This window comes from Gracilinanus agilis, chromosome 2, assembly GCF_016433145.1.
Source record: "Gracilinanus agilis isolate LMUSP501 chromosome 2, AgileGrace, whole genome shotgun sequence".
Classification (NCBI taxonomy): domain Eukaryota; kingdom Metazoa; phylum Chordata; class Mammalia; order Didelphimorphia; family Didelphidae; genus Gracilinanus; species Gracilinanus agilis.
Window position 1 is genome coordinate 671244500 of NC_058131.1, and position 22042 is coordinate 671266541.

Sequence of the window (22042 nt, forward strand, 5' to 3'; positions counted from 1 at the left end):
TTGGGTGTGTATAGGAATTTTGTTCCTGTTTTCTGATCCTGTGTGGTTTGGGTATATTTAATACATTCTGCTTTATCTGCAGATAGTTTTCCAGATGCATTTCTAGATGTTCTGTTTTTTAAAACGAAGACTAAAGCATAATGAGTTCAGAATTCCCAAAGTTAAATTTTAGTTTTATTTTATATGAAAAAATATGTAGCATTATTTATGACTATCTATTGGTTAGAATCACATCGTACCAGCTATTTGCCTTTTGAACACCTCCATTTTTCAGTACTTTCATTGAAAAGGCTCTATACTGTTCAGTGAATAAAGAGTATAACCAATAATAATCCTGCCATTTTACATTTCCATGATGCTTTACAGTTTCTAAAGCGCTTTCACATGACTTATTTGATCTTCACAAGAACCATGTGAGGTAGGCACATGACAGGTATCCCTATTTTGTAGAGGATGAAATAGGACAGGAAGGGTGGGACCCAGAGGTTCATTGATTTGCCTGAGTTTTCACAGCTTGGAGACGACAGCCTCAGGACTAGAACTCAGCTCTTCTGACTCAAAGCCAGGGCCCAGTTGAAGAATACATTAATAAATAGCCAAAGGCTGAGACTTTCTAAGCTAATTGTGTTTTTAAGATATTGTTCTTATTAATGATTCAAAATTATGAAATAAAAATTGAGATTGAAATTCAGTAACCATTTGGTAAGTGCCTTCTATGTGCAAGATGCTATTGGTAGTTAAGAGAAATACCATGACAATGTAGGGCATAGTCTGTGCTCTCAGCTGACTTATAGTCTAGTGGAGAAATAAGACATTCAAGTAACAAACACAGAATAAGCAGTCAGTACATAGGAGACAGGTGAGAGATCTATCAGGGTTTGGATGGGAAAGAGTACTTCTAGTTTGGGAACACTTCAGAGGGAAGGGGGCATTTGACCTGGGCCTTGAAATACAGGTAAAAGGAGGTCGGTTAGGCATCCAAGGTACAGGAAATGGGGAAATGGCTTTGAACAGAAACTTGGAGCTAGGAATTCATAGAACATATTCAGAGAATGCTAGGTAAAGTAGTTTGGTTGGAGTGCGGAATGTGTCCAGGAGAACGGTGTGAGATAAGGCTGGAAAGGTATGTTGGGACCAAGTTTCTAAGGGTTTAGATTTTTTTCCCTTTTTTTTGTATCTTACAGGACTCCTCCCCTCAAAAATTAAAACTATTTTTTAAAGTGATTTTACTCCCCCTTTCCCTAGCTTGATTGAAATATTCACATTTTAAAATTGAATTGTTAATTACTTGTGTTTTTAGTTTAAGTAAAGCTCAGCTACTATGACCTATTAGCTACAGCTGAAAAAGTCTTTATGAAAATTCTGCCCATTCCCACATCCCCACCACATTATGGACATTATTGGATTATCTCAAGAAAAAAAAATCTTAAAAGAATTTAGGCATTTTGCTAATAGTTCCAAATAAAGTTATGGTTGGCCATTTTTCCCTTTCTAAATGTGTGTCGTGATGACCAAAAATCAGTGCCCTATCTCCCCATACAATCTAAAAAATGAATTGAATATTTTCCCACTTTTCTGTGTTACATTTTGTGCTGAAGCTAAACATTCTTACATTGACATTTAAACTTATCTTGCAGCTGCTGTATTAAAATATGAAAATAATGTGATGAATATTCGACAGTTTAACTGCTCTCCACATCCTTACTGGTTACCCAATTTTATGGATGTCTTCACATGGTCACTACCATTTGTTGGAGAAAAAGGTATGATAGCTATAGCAGTAATAATTTTACTTGAGTCTACTTGTGTACACTGATACTTGCCTAGAGGAACATGAAGTATAGTTTCACCATGGGTACAGCTCTTCTTATGTCAGTGGGTGTGTGGATAGGAGAGCCTCAAAGATATTTTAGTTAGCTGTTTACAGCCCCCATGTGAGGATGTCTGGGGGGCTGGGAGAACACTTAAAAATAGCACAGTGTTGTCTACAGCTGTTGGGTTTTCTTTCTTTTTTGTTTAGCTTAAATCTTTTTGTGAAGGAGTGGTGGGATGGCATTGCTTCGAAAGGGACCCTTCTGTATAAATTTCATTTTCTTTGATGCCAGACTCATGACTTTGAAACATTAATCATTTCAGTAGTTCAGTACATACAACCTCAGCTTCTACTATGCTTCATTTTTCATGTATTAACATTAGTATAGAATTTAAACTATTATTCATTTTCTAATAATTTCTTTATACTTTCTACAAACGATAAGATTTTGAAAGGACTTTAAATGATACCATAAAGATTGTATGGTGTCCTTTAAAATATTTAGGACTTTTTCATTATTCATAGAATTCATAGAAGAGGGTTCTACAGGAAATGCCTCTGTTTCCTTGAATGTGGAATATAATAGTATGAGATAAAGGGGGGGTGGTAGTAAAACGTGTTCCAGTTTCCCCTCTTTTTTTTCTCACCTCTTCCATGTTACGCAATGTTCCTTTCTGTACAGGATGTACTGCTTCTGCCAAGGCTGCTTTTGGTACTAAAAGGCATTAGCCAATATGCAAAACTGAATGTTTAACAGGTTGTCTGCAGGCTGCACTTCAGTCTTTGATAGTTCTAAGTCCAACAATAAGCTGATAGGGAGATAGAGTTACTGCTGTTTTTCAGGAGATGACTAGTTAAGGGCTTGAGCTGCAAAGGCTTTATTAACTTGGAATCATCTGTTTCTGGCCAAAAAAGACTAGCTCAATCATAGAACTGAAGGAGGCCTCAGAAAGTCTTTAATTTATTGCCCTGCCTCTAGGTTGTACTGCAGCTAAACCATCTTAATTTTTAAAAAATCGATTGAAACCTTTTTTTTTTTTTTTTTTTTGGACATAACAGAATTTTCCCAAACCCTAAGCAAAGTTCATATTCTAACTGCCTATGCCCAAGAAAAACCTTTTAGCAGAACTACCTGATAGGATGATTGACCTTTCTATTTTTGTGTTGTATTTTGATGTCTATGTAGGGGAGGAAATTCTTTCAATTTCCTTTAAATTTTTGTCTAATATATACTCCTAGCCTAATTTAAATCTTCCTTCTTGAAAGATTGGAAGTAGTAGTAGCAACAGATATTTTTAAGCTAGTTTCCTTTTTATCATCCAAACATCATGAAGCTCATTTTTTTTTGTTTTTGTTTTTTTTTAAACCCTTAACTTCTGTGTATTGGCTCCTTGGTGGAAGGGTGGTAAGGGTGGGCAATGGGGGTCAAATGACTTGCGCAGGGTCACACAGCTGGGAAGTGTCTGAGGCCAGATTTGAACCTAGGACCTCCCGTCTCTAGGCCTGACTCTCAATCCACTGAGCTACCCATCTGCCCCCTATATGGAGCTCATTTTTGAACTAGGAATAATAGCCTTAGAATTTATCCAATCTAAGGGTTCTTAATCTAGGGTCTGTGAACTTATTTGTAAAAAAAAAATGTTTAATACTTAAATAACTATTGTTATTTGTTTTCTAATCCTTTGTATTAAAAGCATTGTTCTGAGAAGGATTCATTAAGCTTCACTATACTTTGTATACATGACACATAAAAGGTGAAGAATCCCTGCTCTGAAACATTTGGCTCAGCCAGCTAAATTGATTTTTAGACTATTTTTGTCCTCATTATGGTACTAATTTTATTTCTTGACAGGCTGCTAGATGGTATGGAGGAGAGAGTACTAACTTGGAGTCAGGAAGAATTAGGTTTGAACACTGCCCAAGACCCCAGCTCTGGGACCCTGGGAAAGTCACTGAAATTCTCTGTCTCAGTTTCCTCTTCTGTAAAATTGTTCCTGTTGTTTTTCAGTCATGTATAACTTTTTGTGATCCCTTTGGGAGTTTTCTTGGCAAAGATCCTGGAGTAGTTTACCATTTCCTTCTCCAGTTCATTTTATAGATGAGGAAACTGAAGCAAATGGGGTAAAGTGATTTGCCTAGGGTCAGACAGCTAGTAAGTATTTGTAAAATAGAAATAATAGTGCCTACTTCACAGAGTTCCTATGAAGATCAAATGGAATAATATATGTTAAGTGCTTGGCAAATCTTAAAGTTCAAAATAAATGTTGATTGCTATTAATAATTCAATTAATAAGAATCAGTTTGAACAACCAGATTTTTTTTCTTTGTGAATAACATTGTATTGATTGCATCAAGCTCCCAAATGGTGCAGAGTCTCTCATAAATATCTGTAATTACACAAAAGGGGTTGGCCTATCTACACAGGAAAGACCAAGAAGATAAGATACCTCTTATGGAAAGAACAACCTTAGAACAGTCAAAAGTGAAAATTGCAAAATTACAGTGAATTAGAAGATGCTACCCTCTGCTCCTTTGTAAAGGTCAGGGTCCATAGATGTGGGATATTGTAAAGAATGCCATTTCTCTGTGTTGATTATTTTAACTGAATTTTCTTCTTTTTCATTTTAAAAAAGTTTTTGTCAGGGAGAGGAATACAGGGAGAAATCTAGGCAATATAAAACCAAAATTTATCAGTAAGAAGCAATTTTTTAAAAGAATATTTTTTGTGCAGAATGCAAAATGAACACTCTAATGTACCGCTCCATCAGTACATTAGTTGAAAAAGACCTGGGCCCAAAGATGAAATGGAGGAAGAGAGCAGGCTCTGTCACTTTTAGGAATCTCCTTTATTGACCTTTCAAAACCATTTCAACTTAGTGGAAGCTTGCACTTCTATCAAGAGCTTGTGTCCATCTTACATAAATGTCCAAAACCCAGCAGTCTTAACATGCCACAGTGATACACATGTGTAGAATACAAGCTCTTTTACAGATGATTATGAAGGACGATAAGCAAAAAACAGTGGAGAAGAAAATGAGACTGTAGGAATCTTACTATGATATTCAGCTAAGCCAGATCATTCCTAGAGCACTCATAAATGGAATGGGAATGAGAAGAACACAGAGACATGAATTGTAAGAGATCTAACAGCATTTCTATAATATTGATGACAGGAGTGGGACTGACACTCAACACCTAGGGACTTGATGTACCTGCTCTACAAAGAAGTGAAAATGACACTTCAGATTAAATCGAGCAGTTATGACCATGTTTTTTCTGAACATACAAAGGAATATATGTTGGATATTACATAATTCATTGTATTAGTTGCTGCTTTTTTTCTTGCTTAGCTTTTTTGGGGGTGGGGGGTAGACAATGTTTTCCTATAAGAGTTTTCCTTTTTGTAAAGTTCTTGTTAGTTCTTAGAATATAGTAGGCACTTAATAAATGATTATAAAGCATTTTTAAGAAATCTTTTTTGGGGTGGTGCAGGAGATAGATATGTACTGCTAATCATCTTGCCAGAAGTCTCATAGTTCCAGAGAGGTTAAACTTGTGGGCCCTGAACCAGATTAAAGTGTAATTAGTGGGGCAACTAGGTAGCACCAGGCTTCAAATGTGACTTCAGATACTTCTTAGCTGTGTCACCCTGGGAAAGTCATTTAACCCCATTTGCCTAACCCTTGGCACTCTTCTCCCTTAAAATCATTGTGGATTCTAAGACAGAACTTATGGGTTTAAAAAATGTAATTGGATGATGTTTATCAAAATAAATATAAATGCATGCAATGTTGACAGCATTCATTTGTGGTTTCTAATTCGAAGGAGATCTGTTTCTATTTGAGATTGGCATCATTTTCCTCTGTGATGATTGCTTTTGGATTGCACAAATGTACTTGCTAATAATATTGATGACTCAGATTTATGGACTTAACACTTTAAAATTCACAGGGTGTTTTTCCTTACAACAATGCTATGAAACAGTTCAAGTATTGCTATCCCCATTTTATAGATTGAGACTCTGAGAAGTGAATGGACTTGCCCATGGATATGCAATTAAGAATTGTTAAATCCAGGATTTGAACCCAAATCTTCAAACTTCCAAGTTTGACATGCTTTTTAAAAAGCAACTTATGTTAATGAATGACTCCTCCACCTCTACAATAGAACTTTTTTTTGTAACAAAGAAGTACAATCTGGTAAAGTACATTAAGACATTGACCACATCTGAAAATGTGGGCCACATTCATCACCTCATCTACCACCTATGTTGAAAAGTAGGAGTGGCATTTTACCATCAGTCTTCTGACACACACATATTATATATACCCTGATACCTGTCACATATAGTCTTAAAGGTTCTACTTCAAGAAGTTGTCTTCCATATATTTTCCCCATATATAGTTTTTTCCATGCATGTTAAGATTACACATGGTTTCTTTATAGATATAACTATAGAGATGCTACTCAGTGACCTTCTGATTATCCAAATAAAATGATTAAAACGGGTAGGCATATGCTTGCCAAAAGTATTTTCTAGGGTTGTGAAAGTAGCCTCATTTATAGTTTAAATGGAAAAAGGTTCCATCTTCCTTCCAAAATGGACAGTAAGGTTTCTTTTCCCTGCTCTCTTTTGTTTGTGACATTTTGATGATTGCATTTAGAAGTAATTAATGCAAAGAAATTGTCCTGGAAACCCACAGAGGTTAGTTAAATGGATTAATAATGTATACTGTTTACAAATTTTGATGCACATTTCAGTGGGCAGCAGATCAATTTAGGTATCTTGGATAATAAACACTACAGATGACCCCATGAATTAGTCCCATTTGAAGTGGGAGAATAAGACAGGTTATATTAAATTTGGGGGGAAGGTGGTTAATTGCAGTGATTCTGAGTTTTTCTTTTGCCATACAAGACTAATTTTTGAAACACCAGTATTTTGGTGGTATATGACTGGAAATCCTGGAACACTGATATCATAAAAATAAAAATTTTACCTGATCCAGAAAGTAATGAAAAGGCAAAGTCACCTAGTAGATTGCATCATATTATCTATCATTAATGCCCTGTACTCAAGAAGTGGCATAAAAGACATCATTAAGGAGATATATATGACCTGTAAAAGAAATTAGCTGTTCATGTAATGAGGAGGGATGACAACACAAGTCTTCTGCTTGTGTCTGTGAAAAGAGAAAAGCCTTTTAATTTCCTACTCTACCGTATGGCAGTGTAGCAGACTGCATCCAGAGTTGGATCTGCTGTAAGAGTACCTAGTTCAAGTCCTAACTGCCATCTTCCTTGTGTGACCTCAGTGAGTCCCTTTTCTAGACCTCATTTTCTTCATCTTTAAAGTGAGGGAATTGGATAAGAAGATTTCCTCTAAAGCTGTGAGCCAAAAGCCTCAGGGTATATCAAGTATGGGATAGAAATTAAGGGTGAAAGTATGGGGTTGGCCTGGGGAAGGAAAAGGAACTACTTTTTGTCAGTCTAGAGCAAAGAAGGACAGAATAGTGAACAATGTAAAGAGATTTTTTTTTTAACCCTTGCCTTCCATCTTAGAGTCAATATTTTGTATTGGCTCCAAGACAGAAGAGTGGTAAGGGGGTTAAGTGACTTGCCCAGCATCACACAGCTGGGAAGTGTCTGAGGCCAGATTTGAACCTAGGATCTCCCATCTCTAGGCCTGGCTCTCAATCCACTGAGCTACCCAGCTGCCCCCAAGAGATTTTTGAGAAGAAAAGAAAGAATATAACTGAGCTTTCAATGGATGTTCTCTTTTTCTCAATATAGTAGGAGATGAGGTTTTCTAATGAGAATGAGGTGGGAGGATTGGTGTCTTGGGGATTTGAGAGAAAAGTTTTGAATCAGCCACTGAGGAAATACAATAGTTATTCAGAGAAGAAGAAAAGGATTACTGAAGACCCAGTTGAGATTTGTTAACATCAATTTTTAGTGGATCTAATCAGTATTCTTTTCAGACTTCCTTTAGCAACAAGCAAGTGGGAACAGAAAAGATTAATTATGAAAGTAATCCAGAGTTGAAGTTTGCCAAGGCATGAGGTGATAGGAGCAAGTGTGGACAAGAGCACATTATTGAACTAGTTATCTGTAGGTTTGAGATTATAAAAGGAAGAAAGTGAGATGGAAGGAGAGACGATGGATTGGGAAAACAGAGAGGGGTAATACTGGAGGGATAGGAATGGCTTAAGAGTTTTCAGTGAAGAAGCGTAATAAGTTTAGTCATCAGGCAGAGGACAAATTGGAAGGATAGATAGATCATCAGAGAAATTTCAGAGTTCTGGATTATGGAAATAGAACAATTTTGGGTGATAGTCAGTATTCCCAGGTATCCCCCTTCCTATGTGTGGCTAAAGTAGAGGGAAAGTCCAGTGGTGTGGGAAGTACTGAAGGAAGTTGATAAACTTGAATTTGAAGGGAAACCTAAATGATGATGGCTGAGAGTTGTCTGGAAGTGGCAATGAGGAGTGATTTTGCCTATATCTCTTGGCCAGTTTGTTTGGGACATGAAGAGCACCGGTGGTGAAAATGGTCAGGGATATAAGTGTCTAAAGCAAGATTCTTTTGGGGGGGGGGGGGGTCCTCACTCTCAAGGGCCCTTGAAGGAGATGGGGTTATGTGATAGATCAGAAACTGGTGATTGTATCACTAAGGACCTCACTGAAGATATCCTGTTCACCCTCCTGATTTCTAGGGGTGGTGAAGCGTCATTGGTAATAGGCTCTGTTGTGCTATAAAGACCAGAAGCTTTGTGTTTGCAACAATATTAACTAACATTTGTGTAGTGCATTAAAGTTTGCTAAGTACTTTGCTTAGTCACCTTCCATATATTTACTTTTTCATGGAGATTTACTTCTTCATAGGAACTTGAGAATTGGTTCTGTATGGGGCACTGAACTTTTCCAAATTATTATTCTCTGTTGTTTTTTCCCTCATTTTGAGACCTTTCCTGATGTTTATCAAGATCCACTATTAAAAATCCTCTCTTTATAACATTTATTTCCCTCTTTCCTTTCTCCCTAATGCTAAACTACTTCATTCATATTCTGGAGTTAATTTTATTGTTGTCATTCAGTGGTTTTTCAGTCACATTCAACTCCTCCTGACCCCATTTGAGGTTTTCTTGGTAGAAATATGGAGGAACTGAGGCAAGAAGGGTTAGGTGACTTGCCTAGGGTCACAACTAAATAAGTATCTGAAGCTGCATTTGAACAGAGGCCTTTCTGACTCCCATTCTAATGCTGCATCCTCTGCACCACCCAAGTGCCCTGGAGTTAGTTTTAGATCCTTCCAGATCATGTTATGCCAGTCTTCTAGGTTTGCCAATGTCATTTTCCCCCCACTCCACATATCCATTCATTTCTACCTTATACTCAACTCCCTCTCTTTATTCCTACCACAACTGCCCTTTATAAACTCTCACCTGGATGTTTGCAGTAATAACCTTCCTAGTTGGTCTTACTGCCTCTTTCCCCTCTTCTAATCTGTTTTACGTAATGCTGCCAGTGTGATTTTCCTAAAGCACAGATAGGATAGCCTGTAAACTCCTAATATCTTAATATAGTAATATCTCTCTGTGATCTCTTAAGAGCTAACATAAACTCTCTTATTTACCATTTAAAGCCCTTCACAACCTGGCTTCAACCTACCTTTCCAGATTTAAACATTTCTCCTTGTCTCATATTTGATAGTTTGACCAGTGTAGGCTCTTTACTGTTCCTCATACTGCTGCTTCTCTCATCTCTGTGCTATTTTCCTGGTTGTCTTAAATGCTCAAAATATACTTGTTCTTTACCTGTGCCTCTAGAATCCCTTCTTTCAAGATTCACCTCGGGCACTCCTTTATTCACAAGACCTTTCCTGATCCCCTTTAGTTCCTAACTGCCCTCCTCAAAATTACCTTTTATTTCTTTGGCCTGTATATTTGTGTATATAAAATATACATATTTCCTCTAATTCAGTGTAAGCTCTTCGAGGGTGATTTTTCTCTATCTCCAGCATATAGCACTGCATTAGGCACTTAATAAAAATGTTTGTGCTGATTAGTTGATAGGTTTAGGGCTGGAGGTCATTTGGTCCAACCCCTTCACTTTTTAGATACAAGAACTGAAGGACAGAGAGGTGTTCTGTGACTTGTCTCAAGCCAAACATATAATAAATAGCAGAATTGGGATTGGAATTCTGGTTCTGTTATTCTTAAATCTAGGACTTTTTTTAATCTTTTTATTTTAGTAACAACTTTAAGACAGATGGGCAAGGGCTAGGCAAACGGGGTTAAGTGACTTGCCCAGGATCACTCAGCTAGGAAATATCTGAGGTCAAATTTAAACGCAGGCCTTTCCGACTGTAGGTCTGGCTTTCTATCTACTGAGCCACTTAGCTACCCATAAATTTAGTACTTTTTCCATTGTTCTATGGTACATTTATTTTAAATTCTATATTCACTATAACAAAAATATATTTGCTTATTGGATTCTTTTGAAATGTTGAAAAAATAATATATCAGAAAAGCATTTGTTTGGATAATTAGAATACAGAAGAGTCATCTTGAGTTGGAAATTAATTTACCACAAGAGAATATATATAATACGTGTTATCAACTATGTAATATAAATATGTAATTTATTCTTTTTTATAGTGACAGAGATGTTGGTAAATGTTCTGAGTATTTGCTCTGATGATGAACTAATGACTGAAGGCGAAGACCAGTTTGACGGTATGAACATTATTTTTACTCCTTTTACTAGACTATTCTTTCATTACCTAGGTGCTGCAAAAAACTTGTTGGAAAAATTGTCACTGCCCTCAGAGAATTTGTACTCCTAGAAAGACAGAACAAAATAGATTTTGTTGATGTAAAGTGGTTTTGCTTTTATATGAGGTACGGTAAAGATGAGGTTTGGAAGAGAAGCAAGAGTAAGGGTTGTGAAAGGAAAGGAAGATGGAAAGCTTGGTGTCCTGGGAGGACTTTAGACGGGAGGAAGCCAAAGGAATCAGAGGATTATAACGACGCTTCTTGTTTCCCTCTCTGTGCAGTGCTTCTAACACATCAGAATCTCTACTTCACTGCTGCTTTTGAAATCTAGCAAAAACAGCCCTTGATCTAGAAATTCGTTTCATTACAGAAGTTCACTTTTAGTTTGGTAGCTTGACTCTGAACACATTTTTTCCTAGAAACAATAATTTTTAATAATATTAATTATTAAAATGGTTATTAAGGTCCCAGATTTGCCCACAAACACCTTGTTTAGCCCTGGTGACTAATACTATGTATATATAGTACCTAATGACTTTAAAGTTTTGTTTTTCAAAATCAACATTTCATTTAAAATCTGTTTGAAGGTAAACATTAAATTCTTTTCATTTTGTATCTTTTGAGTTTTATCCTGGCAGAATGCAAGTTTTTATATTTTCTGTTTTAGAATCAATACAAAGTATCAGTTCCAAGATAGGAAAGTGGTAAGGCCTAGGCAGCTGGAGTTAAATGACTTGCGCCGAGCTAGAACAAGGCCAAATTTGAATCCAGGACTTCCTGTCTTCAGGTCTGGTTCTCTACCCACTGAACCGTTATGCTACTCCAAGTTTTTGTAGTTTCTACAAAACTGGAAAAGTTTTGAACATTTGCCTGGACCATGTAGCTATTTTCTAAACATCCTCCTATCCAAGTTTGAAGAGGCTCTTCACCAGATTGGATGCAGGGCGATGGATTTGCCACATTATCTATTTATTTGTTTATTTTTGCCTCAGAAGTACTTGAAGACCACCTACAGGCAGAGTCATTGGAGAAAGTAGTCACACTGATGAAACTATAATTCCTTGAAGTAGTAAAGTGATAGTTCACATAAACTGATGCATTTATTATAGAGCTCACATAAATTGCATTTTGTTTAGGTACATGGTGTTCCATAATGTTATAGGCTTTGGTTTTTGCTTAGCCATTCTCCTACTGTTGAGTATTTGGGTTCTTTCCAGTTTTTTTCACTCTTAAAAATCGTGCCGCTATGAATAGTTACACAGATAGGTGACTTTTTTTTTTTTATTTTAAAGGAGAAACTCCCAAAGATAATAAAGACAAAGAGTATATTTGTAGCTCTTGTTATATTTTCATATTGTTCTCCAGGATAACTGGACTAATATGCAGTATTTTTAGTAATGTTTTCTTATAATTTCACCATTAGTTTTATAATTTTTTATATATTTCTTAGATGGAAAGTATGAACTATTTCTTGAATTGCTAGTTTTTATTAGGGTATAGATTATCAGCTTATTGCCACTGACCATTTATCTAATTGAAAATATATGTGGTTTTCTTGTGTTTGTGTTGGTGTTACATATTTTTGATAATATACTTTTGTCATTTGTGCCTGTCACACATTTTCTCATTTTTTTAATCTTTTTTTCAAATATGGGAAGATAACCAGTCTTTGAGTTACCTACCCAAAGAATATTTGTCTTCACTGTGCTAAAGTTGTTGATTTCAGCCATCATCACTGTCAATGCCTTCTGTTTATTTGATAGAAATAAATGTGTCATTCCTGCAAAGCTAAGATATATACATTTTGCTTTGTTTATTTTAAGATTAACTCTTTAACTTATTAAGAATTTTTGGCATTGTGTGATGTGAAATCAAAACTTATTCCTTCACTATAATTTTAGCCTATTTTTCAAGACCATATAAATATTCTCATATTTTGTGTTATTTCTAGCCCATCAAATATTATTTTCTTTTACTACTTCTGAGACTTATTTTCAATAGTTCAGTTTTGGGATCGCAGTGGTATGCATTTTTTATAATTGTAATTTTAAACAATGTTTTGAAATCCAATGAGTACATTACACTCTTGTTTAATGTTATTTTAATTCCATTCAGCAAGAATTTAGTAGGTACCTACTATGTGCTTGCACTGTTATGGATACTGAAGATATAAAGGCAAAAATCAAATGCCCCTGCTTATAAGGAGCTTATATTCATTCTGTTGTGGAGAAAAATGACATATGTGGAAATATGGAATATGTGGAAAGTAAATACTAAATAATTTTTTAGGAGAATATACTCCCTTCTGATCTATACCGATTGACATTGTGCATGGGAACTAGATTTGAGTTCTTATCTCTGTAGCTCTTTGTTCTGCCTACTTGTTCTTCCAGATAAATTTCACTTTTAATTTGTTAAAATCTATATCATGGGGATTTAAATTGGTATTGCATTAAATTTATGTATTAAGGAGTACTGTAACATTTACAATTATCATTTATACCTTAGCCTATTTCCCAAGAGGATTTAAGGTGGTTCTTCACAGTACTTATAATCTTTCCAACCAGTAGCAAGATACATTTTTCCATTTATAAAACTCTTTCATTCATTGCCCCCTTTGGAGGTTTGGTCTGGATCTGCGATTACATTGATGAAGGGACAATTCAGTGAGAAACCTCCTTCTGCCAATGCATTTCAGCAACAGTTCTGTGATTTATGGTCCTAGGCAGTTAGTTGTCTGGGTCATTTAGAGTTGGTTAAATGACATTCTCAGGATCTGAGAGCCAACCAGATGGGTCAGAGGTAGGACATGAACTCAGATTTCCCACATTCTGAGACTATTGCCCATGCACTAAACTATGTTCCCTCTAATTTTTCTCATTAAAGTTTCATAAGTTCCTTTTAATCTCTTTTTAGGCCCCAAGTTAAACAAACATCCAAGTATTTAGTTTTGTCTGTCGTGGCTGTAAATAGAATCTTGTTTTCATTGTCTTTTAAATGGTTAGACTGATACATAATAATAAGTTTAATTTTTTTCCTCTCTTGAATTATTTCTAGTAACTTTTTGCTTTATTTCCTTGAATTTTTAAGTATCCATTTATTATCATTTATAAAATTTTATTTTTAATTCCCTTCCTATACATAGGGTGTTTCAAAAGTCTTAGAGCCATTTTTAAGTTGTTAAAGCCTAAAACTATAGTAAGACTTTTGGAACCCCTCATACTTTATAATTTTATTTGTTTATGATAGCTTTTAACTGACATTTCTAGTTATAAATAGAATTTGTGACAGAGATCTTTCTGGTCTTGATCCTGTTTTTAATGGACGTTCTACTATTATCTCTACATTTGAATACAATTTTAACACTTAATTTTGGATATGCTATCACATTAAGAAAGGAACCTCTTTTACTTGATTTTTTCTAGAGTTTTAAAAATACATAATAAAATGTGTTAACTCTCTTCATGGCATCTTTTCAATTTTATTTGTATTTTTCCTATTGATATGAATGGTATTGAAATTCTTTCTTCTATCATTACTATTCTTGCATTCCAGGGAGAAATACAACTTGGTCATAATGACTTTTTAAACCATGATTATAACAATGTTTCTATGGGAAAATACATTCAGAGCTCTAACTTTGAGTGACGGGTGTCCCCTCCATGTTGCAGCTCTTCAGCAGGAGTTAGGTTGCTCATCTGCCTGCTGGGCAATGGAAGTGAGCATTCTCCCAGCTCTAAAGAGGCAGGAGTTTGGAGTAAGGCTAGTGTCCATGTCAAGGGGGAAAGCAGATTAAGGTTCCAGGACCAGAGAGTGAAGATCAGAGACAGAGGCACTTGAGGGCTATGAGAAATACTCAAGGGGAATAATGAGTCCCTGGTAGGTCCAAGTTTTACTCCTTATTTCCTTCTCTTTCTCATTGTCCAGTTTCTTCCAGTTCTCTTCTTTCCTGATTGATTCCCTTCTTGTTCTCATTCACCCTTTGAGGACGAGTAAAGAGTACTAATAGGATGAGATAGTTTTCATTTCCTCTCACAGCTATTGGCTCATCCTGTCACCACCATACACTTAATTGCTAGTTGGCCTGGTGTTGGAGCAAGGTTGAAAAACAGGAGGCGTGAGGGAAGAAGTTAAGTAACAACAAGGGGGCAGCAGCATTGATGAAAAGATGATAAGAAGGCAAATCTCTAGTGTTAGGAAAGGGGTTCTTAAAGCACCACTGCCAATTTTGTGTCATTTTGATGAAATCTATACGCAAGAGGAAGAATGTGGAAGGTTGTTAAACAATAAGGTCCTTTGTCATAGGAGTTAGTGGTTTGTTTTAGTTGTATTTGGTGTGTGTCGTGTAGGCAGTACACTGTATTTTGTAATGATGATTTTCCTTAGCAGTGAGCCTGCATCCATAAATTATGTAAAGTTGATACATTTAACATCTTTTAAGATAGTCCATTTTTATTACAAAAAGAGAAATTATGTCGTTCTCCTGGTATTTAGACCTTTTTCTAAAATAAACAAAGCAGAAAATTTTAACCTGGGGAATTGAGGAATTTAGTTTTACTAGTCTAAAACTTTGGGAAGTATAATAGTTTATCGAAAAGAGCATTTGATTTGGAATCAGAGGAACTGGGCTCCAACATGGTTTGCTATCTCTGACATTAGGAAAGTCACTTTAGTTTAGTTTCCTTGTCTGTAAAATGAGGGATTTAGCTTTACATAATGCAAGGTCCTTTTCAGCTCAAAATTCTATATATTTATGAATATGTGGGTTAACTGTAGGATATAGAAAAGTACAGATATCATTCTCAGTTTCCGTTCTTTAGTATTGTTTTTGTGTGTGAAGCTAATGCTCTTTTGTAACAAGACACTTCCAACATCTCTCCCCATTTAGCTTGAGAGCAGAAAGCACATACACTGTTGCTCTGTAATCTCTATAGAAGTATAATTCTGATTCAAAATGTCTTGTACTTTAGATGTTCATATTGTATATTTTTCTGCTTTTCTCTAATTAAAAATAGGGAAAGTTTACTACTTAGGTATGGTTCAATAAAGCACCTTCTGTATACCACCTGGAACTAGGATTCCATCTTGCCAAGTGATGGTGTTCTTCAAGAACCACATGAGCTTATCTCCAATTTGTGTCATTACCTTTTACTTAAAACATGTTTCCATGGGTGACACATTTTCTCAAGCATGTCAAGATAGACATGTGCGATTGTTTGTGACATAGTCTTTAGAAGTCTTATGTGTTTTCACATGTTTCTCCTGTCCTTTAGTTATTTCTATTTTCATCAAATACTGTTTTGAGTCATACTCCAAACCTATCTCCTTAAATTTTTCTTCTTTACTTGAGAATTTTCCCAGTGGCATCTCCTTTTTATTCACTAGTTTTCTATAATACTGCCTTTTTCAAATGTGAGGACTTTCATTTTCTTCCCTTTCTTCCCACATTCATTCTTCAGTACCACTGCCAAGTTAAATATCTATCTTTTTATTTGTCTCAACCATCTTTTTCTCCATCATTCACTTCCTTTTTTCTGGACTCTCCATCTGAAGAACGACTCATATATGGCAATAAAAAAGGTACAGACCAGACAGAGTTACATTGTTTTGAAATATGACTTCATAAATTGTTTCATCCCTTTAAGTTACCAAATATTAGAGAGTTATGCTTATCTAGGATGATTCTCATTGGACACTGAAAATTTAGTTTAAATTTACCTAAATTGATATTTTTTGTTTTGGAAGTCATATTCCAAGATGTCTGTCTTTCTGTGCATGGAAATATTTCTCCCTTTTTCATTCCTCTTGTCTTTAGATTTCATTCTTTTACCTATTTGTAACACTTTGTATTTCTGCCTGCATGATTAGGGTGTGTTCAGTCGACTGTCTTGTTCCTTAAAATTTTACTGTGGATATTTACTTTAATATTGTGCATGATGTGTTCATAGATTGTCCCAAAATCCTGATTTGTTACAGTGTTTCTATATTTCAGTGATTTTTTTTAAAGCTAAAATTAGCTACAGTTTATATTCTATTTGACTTTACCAAAATGCGCATAAGGTTAAAACTTATGATTTCATGCATATATGAAGTTATAGTTTCCTCTGAATCTAACTATAAAATTATTTTCTCTTTTTTTTTTATAAAATATGCTCAGTAGAAAAGAAAGTGACTTACAGTGTAACCTTGTACAAATCACAACCTTTCTGCCTCTATTTCCTTATTTGTAAAATCTAGGGTCTCTAAGGTCACTTTCACCTTAAACATTCTGTGATTCTAATATTATTGGTGATTTTTTTTACATCTATAAAAATACTCATTAGCATTGATTTTTATGTAGTTCTAGTTATCAAGTTTCTGAAGGGTTTTGTTTGTTTGTTTTGAGGTAAACCTGTGTTAAAATGTTAGAAAAGCACATTTAATGCTTGTGGAGCTTCATAAACATTATAGAATTTTGTTGTAGAACTTGTACCTTACAGATTGTGTCTCTCGTTTTCATCTTGGAAATTAGATTTCCTTTTCAGTTACCTTGAAATGGTTTCCATTTGTCCAGTTGTCATTTTAATTTACATGTGTTTATAGGCTGTTCAGTTTTATGGTGAAACACTAGTGCAGAAGACTAGGTGATTCAGATTCCTCAGAACCTAAAGAACTCAACTGGCTTTGCCTCTTAAACCTTTTCAAACCTTTCTTCCTTTCTTTATATCTTTCTTTCTTTTTTCCCAATGAAGGTGAAGCACAGCTTTCAGGAGCCATACTCCTAGGGCCAGAATGCCTGTAGTTACTGTGCATGAGCAAACATTTATTAAATACCTACTGTGTGCAGAACACTGTGCTAGATGCTGATGGAAGTATATAGAGTTTAGGTAAGACAGGATTCTTGCCCTCAAGGAGCTTACAGTCTAATAGAGGAAAGGCCTGCTTCCCTCATTTTATTTGGTCTGGACCAGTTATAGCATTGTTTAGAGGCTGGGGTAGAAATGCATGACTTCTGAGGTTCGTTCAGCTTAGGTGCTGGTGAGTCTTAATAATCTCTCTTGACCACAATGACATAGAAAGTACAGTTGGCTTTTGGGAGATGAAGCAAATGGCATTGACAGTAGTCTTTCTTATAGCTAACCTTCCCATAATGCTTAAAGATGTAGAGGCTTGCACTTTTTTCCGTGACCTCAAAGGGACAGTCCAGTCTGTTGGGTTGATATAGAGACTCGCTAGTTAGGACCCTTCTATAGAATGACTTTCATAGCGTGGTTATTTAGGCCAATGTAGCATGAAGGGTTCATTGCTGTCATTGTGTGATGGGGAGCCTGTAATAATTCCAGCTTGTGTGCTAATTGGGCTTTTGTGAGGAAGAAGCAGTAAATTCTGCAGAATAATTACTGATTCTTTCTTGGCCACTAATTTGACAAAATGCTTTGGATTGGGATGGATTTTCTTTCCCATTTGTGAATAATGATGAATTGGCTTTTTTACTAATCAAGCAAGCAAGTTTATGAGTTAAGTTTTATTGTTTTATCAGAACTTAGTGCTATACTGGTATTGAGCCAGGGTTCAGGGAGAATCTTCTCATTATAAGATCAGCAAGTTTTCTCTGTGACCACAGGTATTGGGGTCTTGGTCCAGATGCAGAGGGGTGTGTGTGTGTGTGTGTGTGTGTGTGTGTGTGTGTGTGTGTGTGTGTGTGTGTGTGTGTATGGGGGGGGTGAAGTTGGGGGGGGAGAGGGAGAGGCTAATAGCATGGTATGCATGAAGACACTCCAAACTTAAGCCCCTTTTTTTATTCCATTGAAAGTAGGATCAGCGGCGGCACGGAAAGAAATAATCCGGAACAAAATCCGAGCAATTGGCAAGATGGCAAGAGTCTTCTCTGTCCTCAGGTAATGGATGCTTTGTCAGTCATCTGTTTACAACAGCCTTTCTGCTCCGTCCAGCTGTGCCTTACCTGCCATCTAGAAACAATGTGCTAACCTTCTTTCATCAAGAGATGGGGCTTTCACATGTTGAGCAGGATAACAGTGCAAGTTTGAACCAAGCTGTGGAGCTCTGTTAGGTAAAATTATTGTCACTCATCAGTATACCAGACCCTTTCCAGCTTTGGGAAGCTGACTTCCCATCCTAGCCTAACCTATTGGTAGAGCACAGGCTCTTCTGGGTACCTACCCATCTCTCCTGAAAACTCCCTCTCTGTTAAGCACAGATTAGACTGGATGACATCGCATGTTCACCAGACTGCCTCACTGTTGCCCTTCTCTCTGGACTAATTTACCTGCTCTGCTTAGCTGTTTGCTTGTTCTCCCCAGCAGCTCCCCAGCTGAAGAGAATTATGCTTTAGGCTTTAAGAATCATAGTCTTTTGATTGAGTGGTGTTCATAAAGGGTTGGAATTCCCTGAGGGACTATATCCTCACCCCAAGGGTAGTTGATCATGAGGGGAAGAGGAGGAGTCTCATCCCATCTTCCCTATAGTAACCAAATGTAGGGTTGGTTTCTAACAAAACCATACCTGAACTTGTCCAATAATAATAATAATAATAATAATAATAATAGTAATAATAATAATAATAATAACAAAACCATGCCTGAACTTGTCCAATAATAATAATAATAATAACAACAACAACAACAACTAATACATCACACTCAAAACAATTTACAAATATCTCATTATATTCTTAGTAAACTTGGGAGATAGGTGCTGTTATTATTTCCATTTTTCTGATGACAAAACTGGGATTAGACAGTGAGTGGTTAAGTGACTCTGGGTAATACAGCTAATGAGCATCTGAGAGAAGATCTGAACTCAGATCCTCCCGACTCCAGGTTCAGTGTTTTATCTACTGCCCCATCCAGCTGCCTCCAATGCTCCCAGGGGGTCAGCCCCTAAGGGTATTTGTGGCCTAACAATTGGTTGGGTGCCCACACCAGCAGCTGAACAGGTGCATTGAGAATGAAGCACCCCCCACCCCATGTGGTCCACCGGCAAAAGGTGAGTTGCACAGGACAGGTCTCACTGGATGTCAGAGGGTTGGCCACATTGTCTTTCCCTGAAGGCCTCCCTGCCAAGTGTTCCAAGCTTGACATCCCCTTCCAGGTGCATAGCTGTCACCTTCAAGACCATTTGGAGGACCCCATTGCTGCCATCTACAATTCTTCCTTCCCTGTCACCCCTCTTATATACTTTGCCTTTTCTGCCTCCACAGCCTTTCTTGTCTACACTCCCTTTTCTGCTGATGTGATAGTACCAGGCCCCTCTGGACCCCTCTCTGGCAGGAGCCCCACGGGTGTGCTCTCTGTTTTCAGTTTGCCGCGGCCCCACCTAACCTCCGACACAGAGCTGCTGTGATTCTCATGTGGGCTTCCTCACTCAGTAAACTCCAATGAGTCCCGCTAGGATCAAATATAGTTTCCTCTTATTATAATTCTTTTCAGATGTATTTCTGTGTCAGTTTGATAACAAAATAATTAATTTATTAATGCACATACAATTTACATATGTAAGTAAAATATGCTCATTAGGAGTACATGCTCCATCCAAAAAAGTTTGTAAACTATTGTAAATGATCAGTAGATGAATTATTATTAAAACAGGCTGTTTTCAGAGTCTGTTCCTATGTGGAAACCATTCTGATGGATATTTATAATGAAAGATTCCAACCTCTGATGTCTTTCTTTTCTCCAGGGAGGAGAGTGAAAGTGTGCTGACACTCAAGGGCCTGACTCCCACAGGGATGTTGCCTAGTGGAGTGTTGGCTGGAGGACGACAGACCCTGCAAAGTGGTAATGATGCTATGCACCTAGCTGGGCCTCAGATGGACTGGGGCGCCCCTCACTCTTGGGCTAACACCACATATAATGCATGCAGGGAGTTCCTTCTGCTTTTCAGTTCCTGTCTCAGCAGCTGACACGGGCAGGGTGCCATCTGTTAGGCAGTTTCTGATCAATACTTGATCAGGGCAGACACCTGAGAGACCAGTTATTTATTTCACAGAACGAGGATGGGCAGGCCCTCAGATTTTCAGTAGAGGACATGGGCCAGTTCCTTTCCTTCATTATGTCTGGGAAGTCGAATGTAATCCATTATTTATTCATTTATTTAAATGCATTATTAAAACTGCAGCCCTTGCTATTAAAAGCCCCCACTTTTAAGCATGTCAATCAGGAACATTCAGAATGCAAAAATGGAAATGTGATTCCTAGTTTTTTGTTGTTTGCTTTTCATTTATGTAATTGTATTAGATTGTGCTTATTTTCCATTGGGAAACTTCAGATTATTTAATTTTAGTGTTAACAGTCTGCTCTGGGTCCCAGAACATTACTATGCACTTCATTTGCCGACAGACTTGTGCAAGGTTTTGTACTCTGGTAAATGATGCCAAAGTTTGTTTTTTGTGGTGTTTGTCAAATGTTCTATGTATAATTGATCGTCTCTGTAACATGCTGTTTCCTTCCTCTGCAGATGTAGCTGCTTTCTTAAATCTGTCTGTCTTTCTCTAGGTATAGCTGTATGTCTGTATAAGTATGTTAAATTAAACTACTCTATCAGACACTTGTCTGTCTCTTGATGTAGAAGCAACTTTGTAGCACCTTGTTTGAAGGTTTGCTGCATTTGCTACTGCACTCTGTGCACTCTGAACAATTATGTAATTGAGGAGGTATTAAATCATTGTTATAAGTGGAGAATAAAGGGGTTGAACTTAAATCTTGTAAGTCAAAATTGAAAGGGTGTTGACTAAGTGTGCCTATATTTTTGCATGAAAATAAAAAGAATTCTACATAAAGCATTCCTGTAATCTGGCTCATTGAATATTTTGTAACAAAATAGTTAATTTTTTGAGTTGGTGTAAACAAAACCTGTCAGATAAAATAGGGAGAGAGTGAATGTGAATGTGGCAGAATATGTTCAGTGACTGAAGTCCAAGTTTCAAGCCTTTGGTTGAACAGTGGAAAAAAGGTGATGTGGTCAGGAGCTGATTTTACTTCTTTTTGCAGCCCCCACTGACAATAACCCTCCAAGGGTCATTGTTCTGCTAAGCTAAGCAGCACCTCCAGTATGTTCCTTATTCTTAGTAAGAATGGCTCCTTTTTTGTATGTGTAATAAAACTTCATGATTTTAGGGGAGCAACATAGGAGGAAATTTTATTTTTAAACTTCACTTAAAATTTCAGTTTGGCTGAATTTTCACAATTCATTTTACTCACCCTAAAATTTAAATGATAGCATTTCAGAGAGGCATTTTTTATTTGGACAAATAATTTTTTGCTTGTAACTCATACATGTCCTATTTTGTTTGTGATTGCTTTGTCTTACAACTAGTGATATGTAAGAGAATCCATCAAAGCTGTTTTGAAAACATATTTCCACAATTCCAGTTTAAATTTTCATACTGAATGAGATCTCTCTCTCTCTCTCTCTCTCTCTCTCTCTCTCTCTCTCTCTCTCCTGTCTCTTATACA

The 22042-nt window shown here is 36.6% G+C and overlaps 1 protein-coding gene across 1 annotated transcript in view; it reads left to right on the forward strand.

Moving 5' to 3' along the window:
- The window catches only part of PPP3CB (protein phosphatase 3 catalytic subunit beta), a 39181-nt gene extending 17812 nt beyond the window's left edge, over window positions 1-21369 (forward strand). Inside the window, exons 9-12 of the mRNA XM_044659081.1 lie at window positions 1638-1763; window positions 10473-10550; window positions 18385-18466; window positions 20268-21369. Coding sequence (XP_044515016.1) covers window positions 1638-1763; window positions 10473-10550; window positions 18385-18466; window positions 20268-20490 — 509 coding nt within the window. The 3' untranslated portion in view covers window positions 20491-21369. The remainder of the gene's footprint in view (window positions 1-1637; window positions 1764-10472; window positions 10551-18384; window positions 18467-20267) is intronic.
- Window positions 21370-22042: the final 673 nt, after the last annotated feature.